We start from the raw sequence: 26,398 nt of genomic DNA, 5'->3' as shown, positions 1-26,398 counted from the left end.
AAAAGGGCTTTATAAATAAATGTGATTGGTTGATAGCCTAACCATGTCAATGTACGGTCTTTACCACATGCCAGCTGGCCGTAGACCGAGGTCTTTTCACACACTGAATAACGAAGGAAGGGGTAGGGGGGTTCTTGTCCGTAAGATGTCGGCACAAATAGGATAATAACCTAAATGTACTCCTGATTCCGGATTCTTTCATGAAAAGACTGCGTTTTGGGGAAAGTGTTGCATTTTGAAGGAAGGCAATTTTAAGCTTTCATCTTTAAAAGCTTGTAACGTTTTAATCACGCCTTGCATCCTTAACTAGACCTTACCCACAGGAGTTGAGTTAGATCAATGCGTTGAGTTTAATAAATTGCAATACGTTATCTCAGTGGGCTATCAGAGGCCCTCACTGAAATCGCATCTGCTGAGAAATGCAACTTTTAATTGAGAACATCAATCCCGAGTTAATTCTCTCTCCACTTCTAGCCCCCCACCCTTTATGAAGTAGGCTGGTCCTTACACCGTGACATCCTCCAATCAGATATCTTTCCACTTCAAGTAGAGCGAAAGGGGAGGTGGAAGCTCGGCCTGGTGTATAAAACCGTTTTCGCGTGGGATTTTTGTACCAATGCAACCTGCAACTCCTCTGCTAGCCAAGGCCGAGTGACGCTACTAGGCTAGAGCTACACGAAGAACGCGGGACGACCCCGTGCTGGTGTGTGGATTTCACTAGAGTGTGACAACAAGGGGGATCCCCCAGCAGCGGAGCGTGAAGCCAATGCTGCTGCCGCGGCCTCAGAGCCCAAGCAGACATGCGCTGTCCAGCCGCGGTGGTGCTGAAACGCCGGCATCGATCCTTCCCTCAGTGACGTAGGGAGAGAGGGGCACGGTTTGGCTACAGGCAGATAGAATACACTGGATATTAATATTGTAATGATAAAACCGCGCAAAGACTACACAGAAGCCATATAGAACATACAGATCTCACAAGCAACCAAGCATTAACAAAAAGCTAGTGAAAACTTGGAAGAACGGGTTGTGAGCAGCACGCCGTATCCTTGCGGAACCCAGAGAAGACTCCGGGGAGAGACAGGAGAGATTTCAGATCTATAAGGTACGCTCAGGTCTTTTGTTGCAGAATGAAAACAGGTGTAGGTTAAGCTACTCCTGTGAGAAGCGAAAATCGGCTTTATTGGTTCCAAAACGTCAGTTGGTAAGAGTTCTTTAATTTGGTTTTGATACTAAAAGCACGTCCCAGACCGCCTGATTTTTGCATACAACGAATGGTGTGAGTTGTAGAGTCCTGTGCACGGGATATTTAAGAGGTGCAATAAGTCGTTTGTTTATTGAACTGGACTGTAAACTTTGTTTTCATCTTTGAGTTTAGAGATTTCTAGATAGACCAGAAATCTGTGTATAATAGTCAATCAGTTGAGTATAGGGAAGCACTGGGACTTTCTTCTGGAGGAGCTGCAGGAGATGAGGAGGGAGTGAGTGTTGGCATCGAGATGCCGCGAGAGCTGATCTCGTATAGCTTTTTGGTGAGCGCGCTAGGCAGGAGAGAGTGAAGTGATTTTTCTGCTGTTGAAGGATGCGGAGCTAAAGGTTTTATGTTTGAATGACAAGACCCTTCCGGCCGGCACAATGGTTTTGACTGCGTTGACCCAGTTTAGCTGCAAGGTAAGACAGCATATTGCTCCTATCTACGCGTTCTGTCTTCATGTTATCTGGGCTATTCGAATAGCTATTCCCACAGACATGGCTTTATAGCCGTCATACATCATAAGACCGTGGAATTGACTATGCTGTAATTACTCATTTTTAAGAAATAGGGGGCTAGCCTCGTCCGGAAATGCAGAATTGAAATATATCACTGTGTTGGGGCATGAGCTACATAGCCCACAGACTGATTTGCTGTTCCCGAGAGACAAGATAGAAAAGGAGAGCCGCACTCTAGGAGCTCAGATGCAATAATTGAATAACCTAATAACGTTTCGACAGACAAGCTGTCTTCATCAGGGTATAATGAGAGACAAGCTTCCTTGGTTACACCGCAGTTGTCTTGTTCTCCCGCTGGTTGTTTACAAGATCCCCCTGTCTGTCTCAGTGTCTGTCCGCCTAGTCAACGTGCCTTTCCATTTCCTCTTCATTGGTGTTTCCCACCGATATCTCACTCGCTCGGTCCTGGAAACGTGATTAATTTGATGGGGCCTTGCACTAGCGATAAATCACACGCACCCCACATCCATCCATCAGTGCACGCATCCATGTAACGCGCGCACACACACACGCACACAAACGCACAGTCGCTTATCACCCACAGCAAGCGAAATACAATATTGTTAGCAATATAAACAAGCCAGGGATTATTTATTTGATATGCCTATAAATCTGGAAGCCAGGCCCTCTAATTGCCTATCAAGTCATCGCCCCTTCAGACACTTGATGATGCTTATGGCTTGTAGGGTACTGTGCTATCATCGTCAGACCGCCTATCAGCACTTATCAGGACTGTAACATGTCAATGTAATCATATTGCTGTCCATAATACTGAATTAGATGGGCTGCTTCAAGCTTTCTGTCTTTGTAACGTTCTGTGCCGTGCATGGCTGTCAGTGTCACCCCAGTAATAGTCTACACAGACCTGTCGTTGCTGTAGGCTGCACGACAAGACCCACCTGTTTGCCCATTATAACTATATCACAATGCAGCTGGCCTTGACATAATTATGTTGATTTCCTCTTAAGTCTTTCAGTGAGCAAGGAAGACAGGAGTCGCACCGCCATGGTCTAGCTCTTGTTTCCACGACAACGACAGAGAGCGAGGCACTTTGATGCACAGCGAGAATGCACTAATATCTCCGTCTAGATGGCGAAAAAAAGCATACATGAAATATAAAAGATGTAGCCTAGAGCAAATAAAAAATGTATGCACAGATGACGGATGTCCGCGAGCCTCTAATTTCCTGGTGATCCGCTCTCTCTCGATACGCGTGGCAGCAGAGAAACTGTTGCACAATCTGACGACGTAAACCATTCAATTTGCCGAAGACAATCGACAAAAATCATAGGCTAGGCCTATAAGATTACAACACTCCAAATCATACCCCCCCCCCCCCCCCCCATTCGTAATTTGTTTTCTCTAGGCTGCATAGGCTTTTGAATCTGTTTTTATTTTATTTTGTCCTATATATTTTTTACAGATTGGTCTTCATTGCACTGCTCTGTGGACCAGGGATTTAAGCCTTTATTGAATACTCGAGATTGCTATGAGACATGATCGCATATGGATGCGGTTTTGACTTTGACTGATTGATTCATCTGTTGTTTTATGTCTTATATAATCAGGCTACATTAGGGCCTGCATGTTGTTTGTGTTGTGGGGAGACTACTGTGATTTTTTTTTAAAAAGGTCATAACCTGATCCATTTGTCAATTTAAAGGCAAGTGAAAATCCTTGTTTACTTGGCAGGTATTAGACATGTACATATTGGCATTTAGATCGACAGTGGTCCCGGTTGGTAGGCTATTTGTGTTTATTGGTTTGCTAATTCTCACCAACAAGACCTCAGCATCAAGTCATTCCGTCGTCATAGAAACAGGAAGTGAGGTGTGTGGGTCTCTCTGTGTGATCCATGGGGGTAACAGAGGGCGCAGTGCATGGCTCGTCTACCCCACATCAATCTGTGTGTGTGAGGGTAGGAAATCAACACACATCAAAAGGGAGCCAGCGGCCACCGGCTCAAATGACAAACCAACGCCTTCCAAGCCCCTTCCATGAATCTAATTTACAAAACAGCGCGTACATCCATAACCCCTCTATACAATACATGAATTAGCGAGCGAGCCATGGATTCCAAGATACAAAACACCCAGAGGCATTTGATCTCAATACATCCAATTAAATGGCAGATATTGAATCCTCCTGGCGCGAGCAACTTCAGCTCGTGAGTGATGAGGTCAGTTATACTGGCCTCAATAGCAGAGATGGGTGCCGGCGACTAATCGAGCAAAGAGTTGTTATTTTCACATGCTGTAACTAGACACGGTTTTCTTGAGAGGAGAGCAAAAGAGAACTTACGTTTTGACAATATAGACCCACTCTGATTACCAGACAGGTTTTTGTAATATACTACTAAATGGCACTTGCATAGTTGATTATCTAGTCACATTGCACTCTCCACAAGCTATCAATTGAAAACAGCGATCACACAGTGCACTGCAGAGTAGAAGCTGTCCTCGTACTGAAACACCTCTAGGGTATTTCCGTGCTTCTGCTTTGTAACCTTGGTCCCTCCTTCAGAGATAAGTTTGACAAATAGAATGAACTACAATATTTATCGTTTTTGTATTGGAACAACTGATGGAAACTATTACCTAAGATGGACTACCACTGTGCAAAGTAATGACGCAAGCGTTTATGAACAACACAATCTCACACTCAATTCGTGCAAATATGTACAAAAAGTATTTAATCAGATTTCGTGCATTTTTTGAATTTTTTGTGTGAATAGACACATTTTTGTGCGACTTCATTCATAGGAAAATACTTTTTTTTTTGTGAAGCCTACATTACACATTTTCTTTCAAAATGCATTGTATACAAGGCTATGTCAAATTTCATGAGGGTTGTCAAATTGGAGAAAAAATACGATTTTTTTGTATTTTTTTTTGTGTGTGGTATCGATTAAGTTATATGATTGGGGAATGGGGATACATTTTTAAGATGGGAAATTAGAATACACACACACACACACAAACACTTACAGACATATACACACACTCACTTTGTTTGTACTCATGTTATAGCCAACGTTTGACTTTTGTATGAATTACTTTTAATAAAATATTTGTTTCTAGGTGTCATGAATTTATAATCTGTAACTGGTTAAATGTTTGTAGTTTTCATGTTTCAGTAATGATTAACATGGTTAAATAGTTGTAAATCTCTGCTTGGTTCAGCTTTTGGTATATTTGGTATTTTTATACATATTCTGTATTTCCACTGAAGAAAGCAATAATTAATCAACACACTACTGTAAATAAATGGACACTACCTGTTATAAAATGGAAATTGCTATCTGTAAATGAATGGTGAGAAATACTCAGTCTAAAGCCATTAGACTATGGGTTTCACTGCCCTATAATAATGATGCAAGTTATATCACGTTAATAGGGTTTATTTACAACCTATGGGGTATAACATGTTGGGCAAAGTGGTATAGGAGAGTCTGACATATAACCCCTAACTTGAGTTCAGTGATCGCCAATGAGAATCCAGAGGGGCCTAGCTTCGTCCTTCATGACTGGGAAAGGCCTGTATTCTAGGCCGTAGAAAATCCAACATCCATCTCATTAGATCAGAACAGGATGGAGCAACAGTGATTGATATTACTGTTTTGCATCCTACAAAAAAGGATAGTTGTGTTTGCTGCATAACACACTTACATTATTTGTCTACCTATATGATGTGGATCATTGTCAGGTTATTTGACATATAAGCTTCAGTAACAAAATAACCCCATGGTTGTAATAACACTGTAAACAGATCGTTTGTAAATGTGTATAATGTATTTGTTTTGGCTCCACACTGGTAAGTTAACCTATGTAAATTAGACAGTCACAGGGGATTTTCTTCTGAATAACTGGTCAGGGCATAGCACTTTCCATTTAGCTTCAGGCAACTTGGATGTAAGGCTTGATCACACCTGTAATGACTACTTCTATCCGTCATGCCCATTGTTGCTTTTCCATTGTTCACTAGATATATCTATGTAATTAAACCCAACACAATGTTAAAAAACAGAGTGCTTTCCACTACTAGATCACATAACTTGACGTGAGCTGGACGTGATCCCAACACTGCCACCAGTGTAGCGGAAGAAAGTGAAAGCTGCAACAGGGACTCTAACCAGGGCTCATACGTGGCAAAGTGAGCTCTCACGGCCGTTGACATGAAAGCCCAGTAGACCTCTGGGCAGAGGCAGTAGTCCTACAATGCTGGCATATGCCCTGTTACAATAGCCTACGTATATAACATGATTGACACGACCGTAATAATCATCATGAAACAGCCTTGGAAGTGCCATAAGTGTAAGCCAACATAATTCATTATTTTACATTAACCTGTTTAACTGCATTGATATCGATTAATTGATCATAATCCAGGCCTGTTGTAGGTTCAAATACCATGCAGTTGCACCAGGGGAATTGAAACCAAACAGATTTTTTTCCGCAGGTCTTCTGTTTCCCCATATTTATTATTAATACATTTTCCATCATGAAAATGTATCACTATTCCCAAATCAAATACCTTCATCGATACCACAAAAAAAGAAATACAGATTTTTGTTGGTCCAATCTGGTAACCCTCGTAAAATCCGACATAGTATCAGTAACCCAAAGTATTAAGCGGGAACAGGCAAAGAAAACAACATTGGCATTAATACAAATAAGGCTACTATTATACCATAAGTATTTTGGTGTATTTTGACAACCTGGGTTGATTAACAATATTGGGCAGTTTACACGTTTGTTTTTTATATAAATAAATGTGAGACACAAAAAAAGCAGTGTAGAACACCATTGCCCAAAATGCATTGCTCCAATAACTTTAAAAGATTGTTCCCAAAGTTTGCCCTCCCAAAAATGTTTTTTTTTTCCCCTATGAATGAAGTCGCACAAGAAATGTGTGTATTTTCACACAAATTAAGCCACACAAAAACGCACAAAATCTGCTGAAATACTTTTTGTACATATTTGCATGAATGAGTGTGAGATTGTGTACTATGAAACAACAAGGCCAATTCGGTCTATTTCTCTGGGGTGTTGTTCAATTAGGTTTTGTGCCAATTCCAGCCTGAGGAAGGTGGCTGAAGGGATGGTGCCATATGAGCTCGCTAGAGCACGACGTGCCCATAGTCTTTTTCCATTTGTGCCTATTGGTTAGTGCCTTGGCACTCATAATGGAGGGCGGTTGAAGTGCATGCAGCCAGGTGGAAAACCAAATGTGTATTTTCATAAAGAGATGGCATATTATATTCTCTGCTTTATTTGATTAGCAGGGATGATAACTGGCCCCCTCTACTCTGTCCTCCTTATAGTTTAGTCTGTGTTGAAAAATACAAACGACATAAGAGCCTTGGCTGCATGACATGGCATGACTGCAAAGTTGATGTGCACGACGAGAACCCCCCTCGGATAGCCCCCCGTGGTATCTCAATTCAAGGGCACCCTGTTTGCGTTACTATTCTAAATAGGTACTAACTGGGGTTAATAATCGGCCTTATCTAAGGGACACTACATTGAAATACCACGTATGGCCCGCTGAGTATTCTAAACGCTCCCTCTGGGTTAGCCCCTGCAGTGGCTCCTGAGTCGCTCTCGAGGCATGCTTGGCATGTTGATTTGCAGTTCACCTATAAATTCTCTCCCTTTGACAGTGGCAGTCGACGATCCTATGTTGCGCGTGGACTGGAGCGAAGACCTGGCGCTCTTCGGAAACACCCAGATCTGCTTACCTCACAGACTCATTCTCCACGCGCCCCTAGGTACACTGGACCACTGCGAGGTGCTGATTGTCACAGTTTGACACTTTTTTTGGCTCGGTCCACACATAGTGACGTGACACCTCCGAGTCCCCTGGACCTGCCGCCCAGCTACAGCTATCATACACTGTGCATTCAAGCGCGACCCTCTGTCACAGGAGATGTTTTCACTGGAGGAATGCTTATTGATTAGGCCTATACTGTTTACTCAATAACGCGCTACATGAGGCGGAACATCATTGTTCATCGCTGTTATACTGGGTTCGTTTGCATCAGGGGCGCAACTTTCACTAGAGATGGGGACATGTCCCCCACATTCTGAAATGTGAAAAGTTTTATCATTGGAATGTGATTCAAAACGAGGCAACGGTGTGCTTTAGGACCACGTGGACGCCTCCGAGCGGTGTGCTTTAGGACCACGTGGACGCCTCCGAGCGGTGTGCTTTAGGACCACGTGGACGCCTCCGAGCGGTGTGCTTTAGGACCACGTGGACGCCTCCGAGCGGTGTGCTTTAGGACCACGTGGACGCCTCCGAGCGGTGTGCTTTAGGACCATGTGGACGCCTCCGAGCGGTGTGCTTTAGGACCACGTGGACGCCTCCGAGCGGTGTGCTTTAGGACCACGTGGACGCCTCCAAGCGGTGTGCTGTAGGACCACGTGGACGCCTCCGAGCGGTGTGCTTTAGGACCACGTGGACGCCTCAGAGCGGTGTGCTTTAGGACCACGTGGACGCCTCCGAGCGGTGTGCTTTAGGACCACGTGGACGCCTCCGAGCGGTCTGGTAGGCTGGTTGGAGTGTTTATCTGACTGGATAATTTAAAAAATAATAATAATAATTAGGTCCCCCCACTTCTAAAACCAAAGTTGCGACCCTGGTTTACATCATATTCCATCAGCCTAAAGCAGCAGTTCTGAACGGAACATTTGTATCACCAATATGTTTATATGTTTTAACCGCAGTAGCCTATCTGGAATATGTCTATAACATAAACTCCCGTGTTACTCCTTTATGTGTAGTTTATATTCTTTCTAATGCAATGGGATCGCCCATAATAGACCGCAGGGGCACCCAGATAATCAAAACGGACAGTAGCCTAGCTCTGAATTGAATTCTCTTCGAAGTCAATAGAAATTCGCGATGTGAAGCAAAACATTATTTTCTCAGCCTTTTTTGGTTTAATAATTACCAAATTAACTAAGCCGTTCAAGTCGTTAACGAGTGATTCCGCTTTGGGTCCTCCATTTTGGTTTTCAGTAAATGTTCACCAGTTAGTTTTCTAATTATTATATGAAGTAATTCAATGTAATTAGCAATTCATTTCTAATGCAGCTTTCAACTGGGAATCTCAATGGCACTGAGTGTAATGCCTTTTTTCCTTGGCCTAAATGCAATTAAACAGATCTTACTAAGGAGAGTTGGACGGTAGGGTCGGCAGCGGTTCGGCCGCCAATGCTGCAGTCTCAATTACTGTGTAGGCTTCAGCACTTCTGACTGGCTTTGTACAAATGGATGGTTGGCCGCAGTGCAACGTTGACATTGGGTTGGTTTGATTGAGCATGAGCAGGTGCTGCCCCCGATCCATTTGTTCTTTTCGGAGTAGCTCTCTGTAACGATGTATTTGTATTTATTAAGGATCCCCATTAGCAGCTACTGTTCCTGGGGTCCAGCAACATTAAGGCAATTATATACCATTTAAAATATTATCACAATAATTTTAACAGCACCTTACGTGTGTTCCCTCAGGCCACTACTCTACTATCACATATCTACAATATAAAATCCATTTATGAATATTATATTATTTACTGACCGCCACAATTGATTAGGCAATACCTAAACAATTTCAGGTATAGGCCTATCTAGAGGTGGAAACAATTATGCAATGAACCTGCTCACAGATTCTATATGCCTATCTCATTTAGTCCATGCTATCTCTCTCTATTGACAGTCTTATGCAGGCTATAGAGAAGTAAATAGAATTTAGCAGGTTGCTGGAATAATTCACTCAAAGCTAATGATGAATCTGTCTCATCTCATTGTATCGATCAGCGCGCACCATCTGGATGTCGCAATGAGCCAGCGCGTGGCTGCAGTAACGAGGAGATTATTAGCACCGCCAAAATATTCCTCTCTCTCCTCTCTTCTCTCTACACCGCTCTATTGAATATCTCGGCGATGAAATAGAACGGTCAGGGCCATTATGATTGTTTGCCGCTTGGTGACCCTACAGGCACTGTCGCAGAGCCGTGCCAGCGTGCCCATTGCCATACAGAAGCTCCGCTGGTGCACGCGTGCCGGCTCGTCCTCTCTCCACGTTCAACAAGCAATATAGATGTCGAATCTGTTTGTAGACAGTGTCGCCTATGAAACCTATATAACGCATTTAAGGCGTTAGTCTTCCAGAGGAACATATGAATGTATAGATAAATTGAGACTAGGAGTAAAAACCATCCGTGGCCATCCGTGTGCATGTGACGTCATCTATGAATCACAGATCCACGTATCCTGCGAGAAATTGCTCCTTGGTGATCGGTTCCTATAGCAATGCTCCTTTAGTGGAAAGTTCAGCAACCGTTTTCGAAGTACACAGGCATAGGGTCGCGAGGAGGCGAGCTCAGCACATACACGCAGTACACACACACACAGCGTAGTATGTTAGAGAAGAGGGACTCGATTTGCATCCTATTTCTATGGAAAAGCTGCTTATCTGCGAGAAAACAAGGGGCGTTGTCACGGATGAAGGAACACTGTTATTATTAGACTACATGTCACTGATTCCAATAGCTTTGTAGCTATGGAAGCCTATTCTTGCGTGTATGTGTGCATGTAGCCAGTGCGCGCGCGTACGTTTGTTTTTGTGATATCAGCGTATTCAGTTCAAAGGAACTGTAGTAGAGCTGTCAAGTGTTAAAGCCTGTGTGGGCATTGCTGTCTCCCTGTCGCTATATGCGCTATATGCACGTCATTCATTCTGGCACCTGTTTGGCAACCCATTGGGCTAGTTTATTTTGGCAGATTGAACTTGAATATAATGTTTTCTCAATTTAATTATTCGTAAAATACGGGCAGTTGTTGTAAATAAATTCCAGTTCAACAACGAGATCTCGTATGAAACCCTTGGCATTGCGTCTGTGTAACAAGTATAACTTTAGAACGTCCCCTCGCCGGGCGCGAACCAGGGACCCTCTGCACACATCAACAGTCACCCTCGAAGCATCGTTACCCATCGCTCCACGAAAGCCGCGGCCCTTGCAGAGCAAGGGGAACCACTACTTCAAGGTCTCAGAGCAAGTGACTTCACCGATTGAAACGCTATTTAGCGCGCACCACCGCTAACTAGCTAGCCGTTTCACATCCATTACATCTGCAGTTTTGGAGAAGATCGGGAGTTCAATACACCGAGCAGATACGCGGAATGCCAATTACTCAATTAATATATAGCCTACTGCCGGTGCTGCTGATGTTTTGTTTTAATTTTCTGAGTTGAGAATGCTTCATAGTCCTGTCGTCACTATAGAGAGTTTATGGTAAAGGAATGGTTGAACAGAAACGACAGTGGATGTTCACAAGCGAGTCTCGGATTTTAAACCGAGTAATGGCAACCTCGGCACCTTGCTTTCTGTTCACTAGACTGTGCCAGATTAGCCCATGGCTTGTCAGTAAAACACCGGGCATGTCCTCGTTATTTTACAAAATGGATATGTGTGTGTTTCCATGCATGTGAAGCACAAGAGTGCTATGATCTTCACCCGTCTGTGTGGGGATGAATGCTGCGGATGCCTTTGCCATTCCGAGCTCTCAGTAGGGGAGAGTGGGTGAAGAGGTAGGAGGGGTGACGGTGGTGTAAAGTGCAGTGGCGCCTGGGGTCATGTGAAACTCGAAGGCATGACATATCTCCCAGATTTTCTTCAGTGATGCGGGAGCTCGGGTCTCTCTGCGGCGCTAGAGGATTTTCACGTCTCTCGGTAGTGGTTGACATAATCGCCAGCGCGGGAACATCTGAGCTCGCAGAGCCCCTGTCCCCGGGCTGTTTCAAAACGTTTCAGTATTGAGAGCGCAAACGTAGATTGACGTGGGATCAGCTAACTGTCTACATTATAGACACGTGGACGAAACTAGGCTATAAAAAGCAATGCTGAATAAAAGCGCGTGTCAACACCAGATACAATGTTTGTGGTGTAACTTTACAGGATAGGCAGACCATACTAAGGGAGTAGAGCAGAGAGTATTGACAGACCAGACCAGGGGAGTAGAGTAGAGAGGATTGACAGACCAGACCAGGGGAGTAGAGTAGAGAGGATTGACAGACCAGACCAGGGGAGTAGAGTAGAGAGGATTGACAGATCAGACCAATGGAGTAGAGTAGAGAGGATTGACAGATCAGACCAATGGAGTAGAGTAGAGAGGATTGACAGATCAGACCAATGGAGTAGAGTAGAGAGGATTGACAGACCAGACCAATGGAGTAGAGTAGAGAGGATTGACAGACCAGACCAATGGAGTAGAGTAGAGGATGGATAGACCAGACCATGGGAGTAGAGTAGAGGATGGATAGACCAGACCAGGGGAGTAGAGTAGAGGATGGATAGACCAGGGGAGTAGAGTAGAGAGGATGGATAGACCAGACCAATGGAGTAGAGTAGAGGATGGATAGACCAGACCAAGGGAGTAGAGTAGAGAGGATGGATAGACCAGACCAATGGAGTAGAGTAGAGGATGGATAGACCAGACCAGGGGAGTAGAGTAGAGGATGGATAGACCAGGGGAGTAGAGTAGAGGATGGATAGACCAGACCAAGGGAGGAGGGTAGAGGATGGATAGACCAGACCAATGGAGTAGAGTAGAGGATGGATAGACCAGACCAATGGAGTAGAGTAGAGGATGGATAGACCAGGGGAGTAGAGTAGAGGATGGATAGACCAGACCAAGGGAGGAGGGTAGAGAGGATTGACAGACCAGACCAATGGAGTAGAGTAGAGGATGGATAGACCAGGGGAGTAGAGTAGAGAGGATTGACAGACCAGGGGAGTAGAGTAGAGAGGATTGACAGACCAGACCAGGGGAGTAGAGTAGAGAGGATTGACAGACCAGACCAATGGAGTAGAGTAGAGGATGGATAGACCAGGGGAGTAGAGTAGAGGATGGATAGACCAGACCAAGGGAGGAGGGTAGAGAGGATTGACAGACCAGACCAGGGGAGTAGAGTAGAGAGGATTGACAGACCAGACCAGGGGAGTAGAGTAGAGAGGATTGACAGACCAGACCAATGGAGTAGAGTAGAGGATGGATAGACCAGGGGAGTAGAGTAGAGAGGATTGACAGACCAGACCAGGGGAGTAGAGTAGAGAGGATTGACAGACCAGACCAGGGGAGTAGAGTAGAGGATGGATAGACCAGGGGAGTAGAGGATGGATAGACCAGGGGAGTAGAGTAGAGGATGGATAGACCAGGGGAGTAGAGTAGAGGATGGATAGACCAGGGGAGTAGAGTAGAGGATGGATAGACCAGGGGAGTAGAGTAGAGAGGATTGACAGACCAGGGGAGTAGAGTAGAGAGGATTGACAGACCAGACCAGGGGAGTAGAGTAGAGAGGATTGACAGACCAGGGGAGTAGAGTAGAGAGGATGGACAGACTAGACCAAGGGAGGAGGGTAGAGAGGATTGACAGACCAGACCAGGGGAGTAGATTAGAGAGGATTGACAGACCAGGGAAGTAGAGTAGAGAGGATTGACAGACCAGACCAGGGGAGTAGAGTAGAGAGGATTGACAGACCAGGGGAGTAGAGTAGAGAGGATTGACAGACCAGACCAATGGAGTAGAGTAGAGGATGGATAGACCAGACCAAGGGAGGAGGGTAGAGAGGCTTGACAGACCAGGGGAGCAGAGTAGAGGATGGATAGACCAGACCAAGGGAGGAGGGTAGAGAGGAGGGGGGTTGTTCTGTAGTTTCATCATAATATTCTTTCAATGGCCCTTCATATCATTAATGCAGTGTGTGTGTGTGTGTGTGTGTAAAAACAATGAAAACAGGTGTTTTCTCTACCTTGAAGACATGAGTGCTCTTTTAGATCCGTTTGAAAGGATTTCTTGGTAGTCATAGCATCTACAGTACATCTGTATAATAGCCTCCACTGCTTTAATAATGGTTGTTTTTTCCTTCACAGGTAAATGTTGAAGACACCGTTGAAATGTTACCAAAATCGAGAAGAGCACTTACCATTCAAGAGATTGCGGCATTAGCCAGATCTTCATTACATGGTAAATACGAGCATTGCGCACAAACACAGAGTCTATTGTCTATTGATATACAGTAAGAATCAGCAGTAATGTTGGCCGTGACCTTCAAATACTCAGCTTTCCAGAATACACAGAAAAATTGACAGAATACTACAATCCTTTACCCATAAGGTAGTCAGTGGTGTCAGGGTCCACAGCGTCAAAGTCAGTCCTGTTCCACACGTAACGAGCCACCTGTCAGACCCACACACACACACACACACACACACACACACACACACACACACACACACACACACACACACACACACACACACACACACACACACACACACACACACACACACACACACACACACACACTCTTTACACTTTACATGTATGTGACACTTACCCTCTAATCTTTGACCTCTAGGCATTTCCCAGGCAATGAAGGACCATGTGACACGGCCCACAGGCATGGCCCAGGGCAGGGTGGCCCACCTGATAGAATGGAAGGGCTGGTGTAAGCCCACTGACACCCCCGCAGCTCTGGAGTCTGACTTCAACAACTACTCTGACCTCACTGAGGGAGAACAGGAGGCCCGCTTCGCTGCAGGTCAGTAGCCCTACCCAGTTTATCATTACGATCATTTAGTTTTACTTTAACAGGTAAGTTGACTGAGAATGTTTTTTGCAGCAATGACTTGAGGTATTAAAATGTTGTGCAATGTTCCTCTTTCTCTCAGTTTTTTTGTCCCCTTCTTTCTATGCCACTATTTTTTCCTCTGTTCCTGTCTGCCTCCCTCCCTGCAGTGCAGCCTCTCAAGGTTAATTTGCACAGTAAGGTTCTGCTCCTGGCTAGTGCCGGCGTGACTGAGCACTTTTCTCTGTGCCCCTCGTCTCCTCTCATTTTTATTTTATTTTTTCTCCTCTTGTCTCCTATCCTCTCCTTTCCACACCAAATATGCCCCTTTACACACATACAGGCATGCAAACACTTATATCCCCTTCTGATTCCACCATCACATCCAGCTGACCCCAGGGTTATTTCAATTGTCCTTCACTTCCTCTTACATCATCATCATGTGCCTGTCCACTCTGTCGGAACCCCAAAGTCCTGACATCTCTGGCTCCTTTTGAACTTTAGCTGGGCTTGGGTGACTTTACAGTGAATGTATTGTACTGTATATGGGAGAGTGTAAATGTGTGACTGTTTTGTAGAAGTGATTTGTTTTCAATTATGGGAGAGAGCACAAGTGTAAATGTGTCGGAAGGTTTTTGACTATGTATGCACTGTATATGGTATGTATTTGTGTGTGTGTGTTTGCTGGCTCTCATGATAGATTAAGTCCGCTGAATGGGAGTTACAGTGGTGGTTCTGTCCATGTGGGGTTGTCCTATTGATGTACCAGCACGTGCCAACACACTCACTCACTCACTCACTCTCTCTCTCTCTCTCTCTCTCTCTCTCTCTCTCTCTCTCTCTCTCTCTCCCTCTCCCTCTCCCTCTTTCTCTCTCTCTCATACTCTCTTTTTATCTCTCTCACCCTTTAGACTATATGTGAGAGGGAAAATAGAACAGTGTACTTTTCAGTGTGTGTTTGTATCTGTGTGAGTGTGTCAAATGTTACTGTGTGTGTGTGACTGTGTGCAGGGCTACAGTTCCCTTGGTTTACTCTGAAGAGGCCATCAAAGTGTTCTGGGAGTGTGCTGTTCTTAACATGTCTGCATGGGAGAAGAGCCAATCTCTGCAGGACCAACACACACTCAAGCAGCATGGATGTAAACCGTGTGTGTATAAGATGGAGAAAGACAATGAGAAACAGAAAGAGACTAGTGGTATGTGTTGGAGGATGGGCCTCCTTGTGTGTGAAGGCTGAGTTTAGTGTTGAGCCACAGTAGAATCGATCTCTGTGTGAACCAACACATGAATACAGAACACATGACAGCAGAGAACAGCGGAGAGGCAAATAGAGAGAAATGAGATGAGAGTGATTGGGAAAGAAAGAGAGAGCGAAAGAGAGATAGAGAGATGAAATCGAAATGAGGTGAAAAAGAGGGAGATTGAAATGCAAAGGAAAATGAGATGAATGAGGAAAGGAGAGGAACACATGTGGCTGAGGGAGAGAGAGGAGAGGAATGAGAAAAGAAAGGGATTGGATGGAATACAAACGAGAGGAGAGGAATGAGGAAAGAGAGGGATTGGATGGAATACAAAAGAGAGGAGAGGAATGAGGAAAGGAATGCCATTGGAGCAGCGGAGAGAAAGAGGTAATTTGTGATTGGCTAGCTCGTCACAGTGATTGGAGGTGATTGGTCTCTCCGGAACGCTGGTTCTGTCACATGCCGAGTCACCTCAGCCACAGAGAAACCCACGATCACCATGTCCCCTGTGTGGGTTTTTATTTGTGCTATTTCATGTACATGTGTGTATTAATATGTGTGTGAATTGGAAATGTTTTTTGCATATCCCAACTCTCCCTGAGACACCCTCAGAGAGTGGTCATTATTAACAATTAGAGTTAAGTGCCTTGCTCAAGGAAACATCAGCAGATTTTTCACCTTGTCGGCACAACGATTCACACTAGCGACCATTCAGTTACTGGCCCAACGCTCTAATCACTAGGCTCCCTGCCACCCCCCGCTGGGCTACCTGCCACCCAGCTGGGCTACCTGCCACACCCCGCTGGGCTACTTGCCACACCCCGCTGGGCTACCTGCCACCCAGCTGGGCTGCCTGGCATCCAGCTTGGCTACCTGCCACACCCCACTGGGCTACCTGCCACACCCCGCTGGGCTACCTGCCACCCAGTTGGGCTGCCTGCCACCCAGCTTGGCTACCTGCCACACCCCGCTGGGCTACCTGCTACCCTTTTCTCCCCAATTTTGTGGTATCCAATCGGTATTTACAGTCTTGTCTCATCGCTGCAACTCCCGTACGGAAGCGAAGGTCGAGAGCCGTGCGTCCCCCGAAACACAACCCAACCAAGCCACACTGCTTCTTGACACTCCAAGCCACACCAATGTGTCGGAGGAAACACCGTGCACCTGGCGACTGTGTCAGCGTTCACTGCACCTGGCCCGCCACAGAAGTCGCTAGTGCGTGATGGGACAAGGACATCCCTGCTGGCCAAACCCTCCCTTAACCCGGACGACGCTGGGCCAGTGGTGCGCCGCCTCATGTGTCTCCTGGTCGCGGCCGGCTGCGGATTTGAACCCAGAATCTTTAGTGGCACAACTAGCACTGCGACACAGTGCTTTAGACTACTGCGCTACTTGGGAGGCCAATCTCACATTTCTGATTGTGTTACAGTGCATTCGGAAAGTATTCAGACCCCTTGACTTTTTCTACATTTTGTTTATTTATTCTAAAATGGATTTAAACAATTTTCCCTCATCCATCAACACACAATACCCCATAATGACATAGTTAAAACAGGTTTTACTTTTTTTGTGCAAATGTATTTAAAATACAAAACTCATATCACATTTACATAAGTATTCAGACCCTTTACTCAGCACTTTGTTGAAGCACCTTTGGCAGTGATTACAGCCTCATTCTGTTTAATATTGACGCTACACGCTTGGCACACCTGTATTTGAGGAGTTTCTCACATTCTTCTCTGCAGATCCTCTCAAGTTTTGTCAGGGTGGATGGGTAGCATTGCTGCACAGCTATCTTCAGGTCTCACCAAGGAGGTGTTCGATCGGGTTCAAGTCCGGGCTCTGGCTGGGCCATTCAAGGACAACCAAAGACTTGTCCCGAAGCCACTCCTGCGTTGTTTTGGCTGCGTGCTTAGGGTCGTTGTCCTGTTGGAAGGTGAACCTTCGCTCCAGTCTGTGGTCCTGAGTGCACTGGAGCAGGTTTTCATCATGATCTCTCTGTACTTTGCTCCGTTCATCTTTCCCTCGATATTGACTTGCCACCCAGTCCCTGCCACTGACAAACATCCCCACAGCATGACGCTGCCACCACCATGCTTCACTGTAGGGATGGTGTCAGGTTTCCTCCAGATGTGACACTTGGCAGTCAGGCCAAAGAGTTAAATCTTGGTTTCATCAGACCACAGAATATTGTTTCTCATGGCCAGAGTCCTTTGGGTGCCTTTTGGCAAACTCTAAGTGGGCTGTCATGTGCCTTTTACTGAGGAGTGGCTTCCGTCTGGCCACTCTACCACAAAGGCCTGATTGGTGGAGTGCTGAAGAGGCGGTTGATTTCTGGAATGTTTTCCCATCTCCATAGAGGAACTCTGGAGTTCTGTCAGAATGACCATTGGTTTCTTGGTCACTTCCCTGACCAAGGCCCTTCTCCCCCGATTGCTCAGTTCGGCTGGGTGGGCCAGCTCTAGGAAGAGTCTTGGTGGTTCCAAACTTCTTCCATTTAACTTCTTCCATTCAATGCAGAATTGTTTTGGTACCTTTCCCCAGATCTGTGCTTCTGATCTGTGTTTTTTTCTCTGACATGCACTGTCAACTGTGGGACCTTATATAGACAGGTGTATGCCTTTCTAAATAATGTCCAATCAATTGAATTAACCACAATTTACAAACATCTCAAGGATGATCAATGGAAACAGGATGCACCTGAGCTCAATTTCGAGGCTCATAGCATAGGGTCTGAATAAGATATCTGTTTTTATTTGTAATAAATTTGCAAAAATGTCTAAAAACCTGTTCTCTCCTTGTTATTATGTGGCATTGTGTGTAGATTAACGAGGAAAAAAATGTGTTCAAATCAATTTTAGAATAAGGCTGTAATGTAACAAAATGTGGAAAAAGTCAAAGGATCTGAATACTTTCCGAATGCCCTGTACCTGGGATTTGTGTGTGTGAATTATTTGCAGTGTTTGCATATATACCCAGGTGACATGTTTGTATGATCTACGACCACTCCGGTTTAGAACCTTGCTGTGATGTCAGTCTATCCCTGTACTCTGTCTTCTACCTGTCAATCAAAAAGTATATGCCTGCGTCATCATGGGCACCCAGGGACAGGGCTCGATGTCTGACCTGTGTGTGAATGTGTGTGTGTATTAAATGTTGGTGAATATGATGTCTAACAAATGTGTGTTTCAGGTGTGGCGGAGCAGTTTGCCATAGCGGAGGCTAAGCTGAGAGCCTGGTCGTCTGTGGATGGAGATGACTCTAATGACGACTCTTATGATGAGGACTTCATTCCCGCCAACGAGCCCACAACACAAAGCACGGGTACTGTACACACACACACACACACACACACACACACACACACACACACACACACACACACACACACACACACACACACACACACACTCTAAATATCATAATCAGACCACCTCCAATACGATACCAACTTTTTAAACTTTTAAATTTGAGCCAATACTACCCTATTACAACTGGAGTATCACTGAAGAATACATGGTCCTCCCTTCTAATACCTTCATTTGTTCCTACCCCCTACTCCAGGTCTTGCACATCCTTTCTCCCCATCCCCCCACCTCCCTGTCTCCTCTAACTGTGTGGTGATGAATCTGTCTGAAACTCTGATTGTCCCAGTGCCCTACTTTCATTCTCTCACAAAAAAATGTTGTTCCCCGGTGCAATTTGATATCCCACATGCAAGTTTAATTTGATTCCTTTGCTGCAGACAGGGGGGTGGGGGGGGGGTGGTTGAGTTTGTTGGTTGTGTGAGTGGACTATACATTTAGTGTGTGTGTGTTTGTGAATGTTTGTGTGTACTATTGTGGGGATGCCAATGCTTTTATGCTGATTGCTTACTCCACTGCACCAAATATGACTGCTTTGTTTTGCTTGATTAAGTCATTTATTTTAATTTAGTATTAGGTATTTTATTCCGTAACACTATATGGGTGAGAAGTTGCCCCAAAGGCACAGATCTAGGATCAGCTTGCATCCTATAACCTCCACCCTTTCCAGATATAGCCTGATAAGTCAGTTTGACTACTTAACGTGTCTGCTGTCATTCCATAACAATACACTGCTCTCTCATCAGTAGGGCTCCTAGTTTTTCCTGACCACGTGACCTGACCTCATCAGGCATGGTAAGACAATAGGCAGGTTCATTCAGTACACTCACTGTCTCTCTTCTCCCCCTCTCTCCCCCTCTCTGAAACCCCTCAGAGGTGCCCCCCTACCTGAGGGACCTTCTTCACAGTCAGGTGTGTCAGCACCTGGGTCTACGGGGGCCGTGCTGCGAGGGAGCAGGTAGAGGAGACAGGCCCTCGCCCACTTCCACAGACACCATCTGCTCCAGCCTCTGCAGCCTGGACGAGCAACACCCCTTACTGCGAGATCTCACCCATCACTGCGGCAACAACTACGGTAACGCCGCCGAGCTGGCTGCCAAGATCCTCTCGGCCCTGCAAGGGGGAGAGGAGCTGCTGTTGGCCCGCCTCCAGAGGGTGGAGCAGGGGGTTAGAGGGGGAGGGGACTTCAACAGCCTGGGGGGTGGGAGGGGCCGGCCAGGGGGGGAGGAATCGCCCTGCTACTCTGTGACCTACTCCGAGACCTACCTGTCACCCGGGGAGGACGACGATACGCCCTGCAAAGACTACGAGGGCACCGTGTGCCAGGGAGAAGGAGATGGCGAGGTGTACCCACCTGACTATGCCACCCACAGGAAGGTCTCAGACGTAGCCTCCTCCGGGGTGGTGTCTCTGGACGAGGATGAAGAGGAGGAAAAGGAGGAGGAGGAGAGGGAGAGAGAGCAGGGAAACCAATGTCATTGATTTTTGTTTCATCCATTGTTTCTCTGTCCATCTCTTCGTCCCTCCCTTGGCCTCTGATATGTTAAGCCTGTCCATCTCTTCGTCCCTCCCTTGGCCTCTGATATGTTAAGCCTGTCCATCTCTCCGTCCCTCACATGGCCTCTGATATGTTAAGCCTGTCCATCTCTTCGTCCCTCCCTTGGCCTCTGATATGTTAAGCCTGTCCATCTCTTCGTCCCTCCCTTGGCCTCTGATATGTTAAGCCTGTCCATCTCTCCGTCCCTCACATGGCCTCTGATATGTTAAGCCCGTCCATCTCTTCGTCCCTCCCTTGGCCTCTGATATGTTAAGCCTGTCCATCTCTTCGTCCCTCCCTTGGCCTCTGATATGTTAAGCCTGTCCATCTCTTCGTCCCTCCCTTGGCCTCTGATATGTTAAGCCTGTCCATCTCTTCGTCCCTCCCTTGGCCTCTGATATGTTAAGCCTGTCCATCTCTTCGTCCCTCACATGGCCTCTGATATGTTAAGCCTGTCCATCTCTTCATCCCTCCCTTGGCCTCTGATATGTTAAGCCTGTCCATCTCTCTGTCCCTCACATGGCCTCTGACATGTTTAAACCTGTCTGCATGTTTTATTTTCATGACTTGAACTCTTACTGCTGTGTAACCCCTCTGTCCTGGCCTTATGGCATCATGTCGATCCCCTACCCGCCTGCCCCCTGACCATTTGATATGTATCAATATATTTTTGTCTTGAGGCGTCCAAACAATCTTTTCTATCAATGTGAAGCAGGACAGCTGGACTGGCTGTCACAGCCTTCAATAAGAAGCCCAACAATTGGTCTGTGGTTTCAGTAAGAAGCCCATGGATTGGCCAGTGGGGTTCAGTGCTCCACCCACACACAACAAGAAAGTGAGAGACAGCTAAAAACTAAAAAAGACAGAAAAAGACTGAATCTTAAAACTATGAAATATCTTTGCATGTGTTTGCAAGTGCTGAACTGAACTTGTGTGCTGACCTGGTCTTGAGCACGTTGGTTTGCAGTTTGGGCTGTTCTGTATAACCCCACCCTTCCCCCGCCACCACCCAGATACAATGTATCCCATTGGTGGACAGGTTCCACTGCATCCTGAAACCTGAAACCCCTCCTCTCTTTTGCAAGAGATGTAAGCCGTGTTCCTCTGCCCAGGCGTTGCTGACGCGTGCCAGATCTTCCTAAATCTGGATAGTTATTTTACGTATCAGCTAACCACATCATATGCTACACCAATCTGGTGTCTGACGGCACAGTCGATGATGTGGCACACAACCATTGGATGATGCATGCAACGTCTGAACAGGGGAGCACGACCCCTAGCATCCTTCTGGGCATGGCTTGCTGAGTATGCCAAACTACCGTATGTAACCTGTCACCTACAGTTATGAGCAAATGTTGGAATGTCTTAAAAGTGACAGGAAATGTGTATTTGATATGCTTTTATTGTACTAGTTTTCTATCATTCAACATGTTGTTGTTATTATAATTATTCTGAATATCATTATGACTAACCGTCATAAAGACATACTATAGCTACCGGATTCTGTTTTTGGTTCTATGGTTTCCTATATGGAAGGCCAATGGTCTAGGCCTTCAAAGACAAAAACACAAATAGAATGTTCCAGAAGTGACCATTTGGTGAAAGAGATGCTGTTTGGTGGAGAAATTGTTGTTCAAAGACAGAAAGCTAGTTTTCAGTGAGGTGTTGAGTTGCATTGGAAATTTTCTATATTTTTGTATGCATTGTTTTGCTTTAATCTTTGCCTATGCGGCGTGCCAGTGTATGTGTTTTTTGCACGAAGCTAACGTGGCTGTAGATTTCTCCTTTCTTTGTTATCACTGTGTGATATAGTATACTGGGAAAAAATACAAATGTGAACAAAAAATGTTTTATTTTACTTGGAAAGGGTACTGTGTATAGGGTACTCTGGATACTGGGATACAGTTTGTTATTGACATGATCCTCAATGGAAATGTTTTCTTGTCTTTGTAATTATATCGGACTTCTTTCTTTCCTGTCATAGCTGCTCCTAAAGCAAAATTACACGTTTATTTCCATTCTTTTTCAGACGATGTCAGGAAAAGGGCATTTTTTGTAAATAAATCTAAATCATTCCATTGCCATGGTGATCTGAGGAACCTTAAATTGGTTCGGTCAGAGTGACTGTCACTCATACAACTCAGGAAGTCCCATTGGTTCAGAGCGCCAGTATATCCCAGCCCTACACAACAAGCCACTGCTCACTCATCCTCTATCTCAGCGAACTACTGTGTGTGTGTGTGTGTGTGTGTGTGTGTGTGTGTGTGTGTGTGCGCGCGTGTAAGGAAATTAATTCTCGATTAAAGCACAGAATTAGTGCTCAGCTCACCTCTTCAGCTCTCACTGATTGTTCAGGAAAGCCTGTGTGTGTGTGTGTGTGTGTGGTAAAATAATACACGGTCATCAAGCTTGCATTTGTGTGTCCGCTCCAAAAACCCCTAATGCAGTGATTCCCTTTAAACAGTGTTTTAGTGTAGCAGTGTTCTGACTGGAGGTAAAAGGCTTGGCCTACATGGTGCTTTTGGAAAGGACATCAGACCAATTACCGATCTCGCTTTTTGGAAACTAAAACTGTTTTTTGTTGTTGACTTTCTGCCATTAGTATAGAGAGATATTTAAAAGTAGAGGAGGCGTCATACATTTTAGCACCATGATTTGAAACAAAACAACTGAATTATTTGATAATGACACCTCTAACAACTAGTGGACTGAACGAGTCTGAGACACAAATTAAACTCAGGGGGAACCATTACGCCTGTGCATTCATTTATAACCTTTGACCTCCTGTGTTCTGATTGGCCATACGGTCAGGTCAGTTCCATTCATTCTGTCCAATGACAAACGTTAACCCACCACTGAGCCAGAGCTATAGATCCACTTGACATCCACAACATGCTGACATTTACATTATGGTTCTACACAGAACAATTCACAGTATGTAGAAAGACACTACAACAGCTAGGTGGTTTTTCTAGAATGCGTCTGGTAATGCTGTCTATTCTAATGCAGTGTTCTGTGCATCCATTTATCATGGTCGACGAGATTGTTTGGAGTACGAGTTTCTCAGCAACTCAATTAACTTAATGGAACAGTGAGCAGAGCACTGTTTGTCTACCTGCCTCAATTACAGCTGTACAAAGTTGCTCGTATGGTAGTGGACCTCCTCTTTGACAAGGTCAAGGGTTAAAAGTGAAACTAGACTTGTGGAAGGTTAGATCCTGGTGTTTAGAGGATTGGAGGGTTTGAGTATTATCTAGTTGAAGGGACACTGCGTCACTGTCCTTTCACTGACATTACAGAGAGGGGGTGTTTGCGGCCCGACAAGGTTGTGATTTTGTCCTGATGCAGTGACGTGTGTTGCATTGTTTTCTGTCCCCCAAGTCTGGCTGCATGGCGCACTCACTGAAAGTGCCCCCCTGGTGGTGTGTGACGGGCACCTTGGTTCCGGGCATCTCGTTCACGCACAGCTGTCACACACACTCTCCCTCGCTGTCTCAGTCTGTCTCATTTCTCATCCCCTTCTCCTTTCTGTCTCTGTCCCTTTGTCTCCTGCATCTCCTGTCTCCAACTTTCACCATTTCAGTCTGTTTCCCTCTCCTTCTATCTCTCCTTCTATCTCTCCTTCTCTTCCTTCCTTCCTTCCTTCCTTCCTTCCTTCCTTCCTCCCCTGTCCTTATCCACAGGAGCCATTTCTTATGTAACTGGGGGACAGCGGGGCTGAGTGCTACCTTTGTCGACAGGCAATTAGCCAGCGATGATGAAAAACAACTGATGGACACGTAGAGCAATAGGAGATGTCTCCTTTCTTTTATCCTCTCCTGCCGTGTGTCTCTATCTTTGCTGTCTCTCCTTCCCCCTCTGACCTAATTTGAGTATTTTGAGGTTAACTGCCCCAAAAAGCTGCTAGTGGTTGCTATAAGAGGCGGGTGATGTAATGGGGTGGCGCCACTGTCCTGTGATTGGATCAATGTCCTATGATTTATACTGCGCCAACCAATGGAAATAAGTGTCTCTATCCTAGTGCGGCACAGATGGATTTGAAATCGAGGCATGTCCTGTGTGTGTTTGTAGAGAGAGAGAGAGGCCACATGTTCTATGTGTGGCCTGTTGCTCCAGGCCAGCACTGACATTGGGCACTTATCACAGCAAGAGGCTCTCACTACTGCTCCAGATTATCTGTGTGTGGTTGTGCGTGTGTGTGACGTTCTGTGTGTGTGTGTGTGTAATAGAAACAGCCGGGAAAGCGGCGTTAGAAAAAAAAGACATCAAAACCTCGGACAGACGGTGGCAGTGGAGAGTGGGAGGAGTGGATATGCACTGTAGAATATGGATATTCAACCTGCACTGGTCCCATCGCCCTAGCCTAGCTTCCTCTTGGAGCTTGAGAGAGTCACTGCCTCAGCACCCCACACCCATAAGGTGAACATCTAGACACTACAGGCTTTCTGTTGAACATCTAGACACTACAGGCTTTCTGTTGAACATCTAGACACTACAGGCTTTCTGTTGAACATCTAGACACTACAGGCTTTCTGTTGAACATCTAGACACTACAGGCCCTGCATACAGAACTAGGAGGCAACAGCAGACTGCTGTAAACGTCTCATTGGAGAGCTATAGTGTAATCTTCACAGATTAGAGAGTAAAGCTGGGAGAGGAGAATTGGGCTGTGTTTAACCCACATTAGCCTCTACCGCCACAGCAGTGCTTAATTAAAACTACCCACAATTCCCTATGTGCTGGGCGGTGAGGTGACACCAAGGTAATGTCGTGGCTCTGGTGCACACACAAACACACATCTAAACACACACACATGCATCTTAAAACACACACTTACACAGACACACATTAAAACACACTTGTATACACACAGACTCTGCTTTAATTCCCTTGTCTGAATGCAACAACTTTATATGTGAAAAGATGCAATATACCAAGAGCACTCAGTCTCCCACTGTTCGCCAGAAGCAAGATAACCATGAAACAAAGCCTACAACTATAAGAACCAGAGTACCATGTCACTTCTTCCTGTTGCCCCTCTTACTGGTATCTGTGAATCTTCCTCTCACACACACACACACACACACACACACACACACACACACACACACACACACACACACACACACACACACACACACACACACACACACACACACACCTCTAATCCCTCAGAGATCTTTTATCAACATTCTCTCATTTATTTTTATTAATTTCCTCTCATTCGTTTGGTTGAATGTACTACTTTGAATATTGCCACTTGATTTAAAAAATCAACTGGACTGGCTTTTGTTTGCTGCACCTGGCATCATTTGAAGTTCTTAATAAATTATCCTTAATGTTCTTTGCAAAAAAAAATGAAATTCTTACTTGGTATAATTGTGTGATTTCCTGACTCGAAGGAGGGAATTATGGGTAAAAAAGGAAGATGAATTAAGTTGTAGAGTTTGTGGAAAGAACTTAACAATCACATTGGATTCCAAGAAGCTACTGAATGTATTTGATTTGTTAATGTGCTTGTCCATTATCTCAGCTCATTACAACATCATTATAGTCTCTGGGGCTCCCGAGTGGCGCAGCGGTCTAAGGCACTGCATCTCAATGCTAGAGGCGTCACTACAGACTCTGGTTCGATCCCAGGCTGTATCACAACCAGCTGTGATCTGGAGTCCCTTTTGGCCCAGTGTCATCAAATCAAATGTTGACATGGTTAGCAGATGTTAATGTGAATGTAGCAACTAGTTCCGACAGTGCAGTAATATCTAACAAGTAATCTTTTCAAATTCACAAACACTACCATATCCACACAAATGTAAACGGATGAATAAGAATATGCACATATAAATATATGGATGA

At 45.3% G+C, this 26,398-nt stretch overlaps 1 protein-coding gene across 2 annotated transcripts; it reads left to right on the top strand.

Annotated features, from left to right (window-relative positions):
- The first annotated feature begins 607 nt into the window (after positions 1 to 607).
- Positions 608 to 25,900, top strand: fam131ab (family with sequence similarity 131 member Ab). Of its 2 annotated transcripts, none has more exons than XM_036965266.2 (5): positions 608 to 1,102; positions 13,702 to 13,795; positions 14,190 to 14,372; positions 18,833 to 18,964; positions 19,880 to 25,900. In XM_036965266.2, exons 2-5 carry the CDS (start codon positions 13,726 to 13,728, stop codon positions 20,485 to 20,487), a joined length of 993 nt encoding a protein of 330 aa, XP_036821161.1. In that variant the 5' UTR covers positions 608 to 1,102; positions 13,702 to 13,725; the 3' UTR covers positions 20,488 to 25,900. The 2 variants fall into 2 exon arrangements, with proteins under 2 accessions (XP_036821161.1, XP_036821160.1); XM_036965265.2 differs by lacking the exon at positions 608 to 1,102 and adding an exon at positions 1,521 to 1,668.
- The last annotated feature ends 498 nt before the right edge of the window (positions 25,901 to 26,398 follow it).

Source organism: Oncorhynchus mykiss, chromosome 27 (assembly GCF_057628025.1).
Source record: "Oncorhynchus mykiss isolate SJ-2025 chromosome 27, ASM5762802v1, whole genome shotgun sequence".
Taxonomy (NCBI): Eukaryota; Metazoa; Chordata; class Actinopteri; order Salmoniformes; family Salmonidae; genus Oncorhynchus; species Oncorhynchus mykiss.
This window is presented reverse-complemented; position numbering and strand designations above follow the sequence as displayed.

Coding starts and splice junctions, on each gene's coding strand:
- fam131ab (XM_036965265.2), top strand. CDS start 1,633: ATGGTTTTGACTGCGTTGACCCAGTTTAGCTGCAAG. Junction 1,669..13,701: donor TGACCCAGTTTAGCTGCAAG/GTAAGACAGCAT, acceptor TTTCCTTCACAG/GTAAATGTTGAAGACACCGT. Junction 18,965..19,879: donor GCCCACAACACAAAGCACGG/GTACTGTACACA, acceptor GAAACCCCTCAG/AGGTGCCCCCCTACCTGAGG.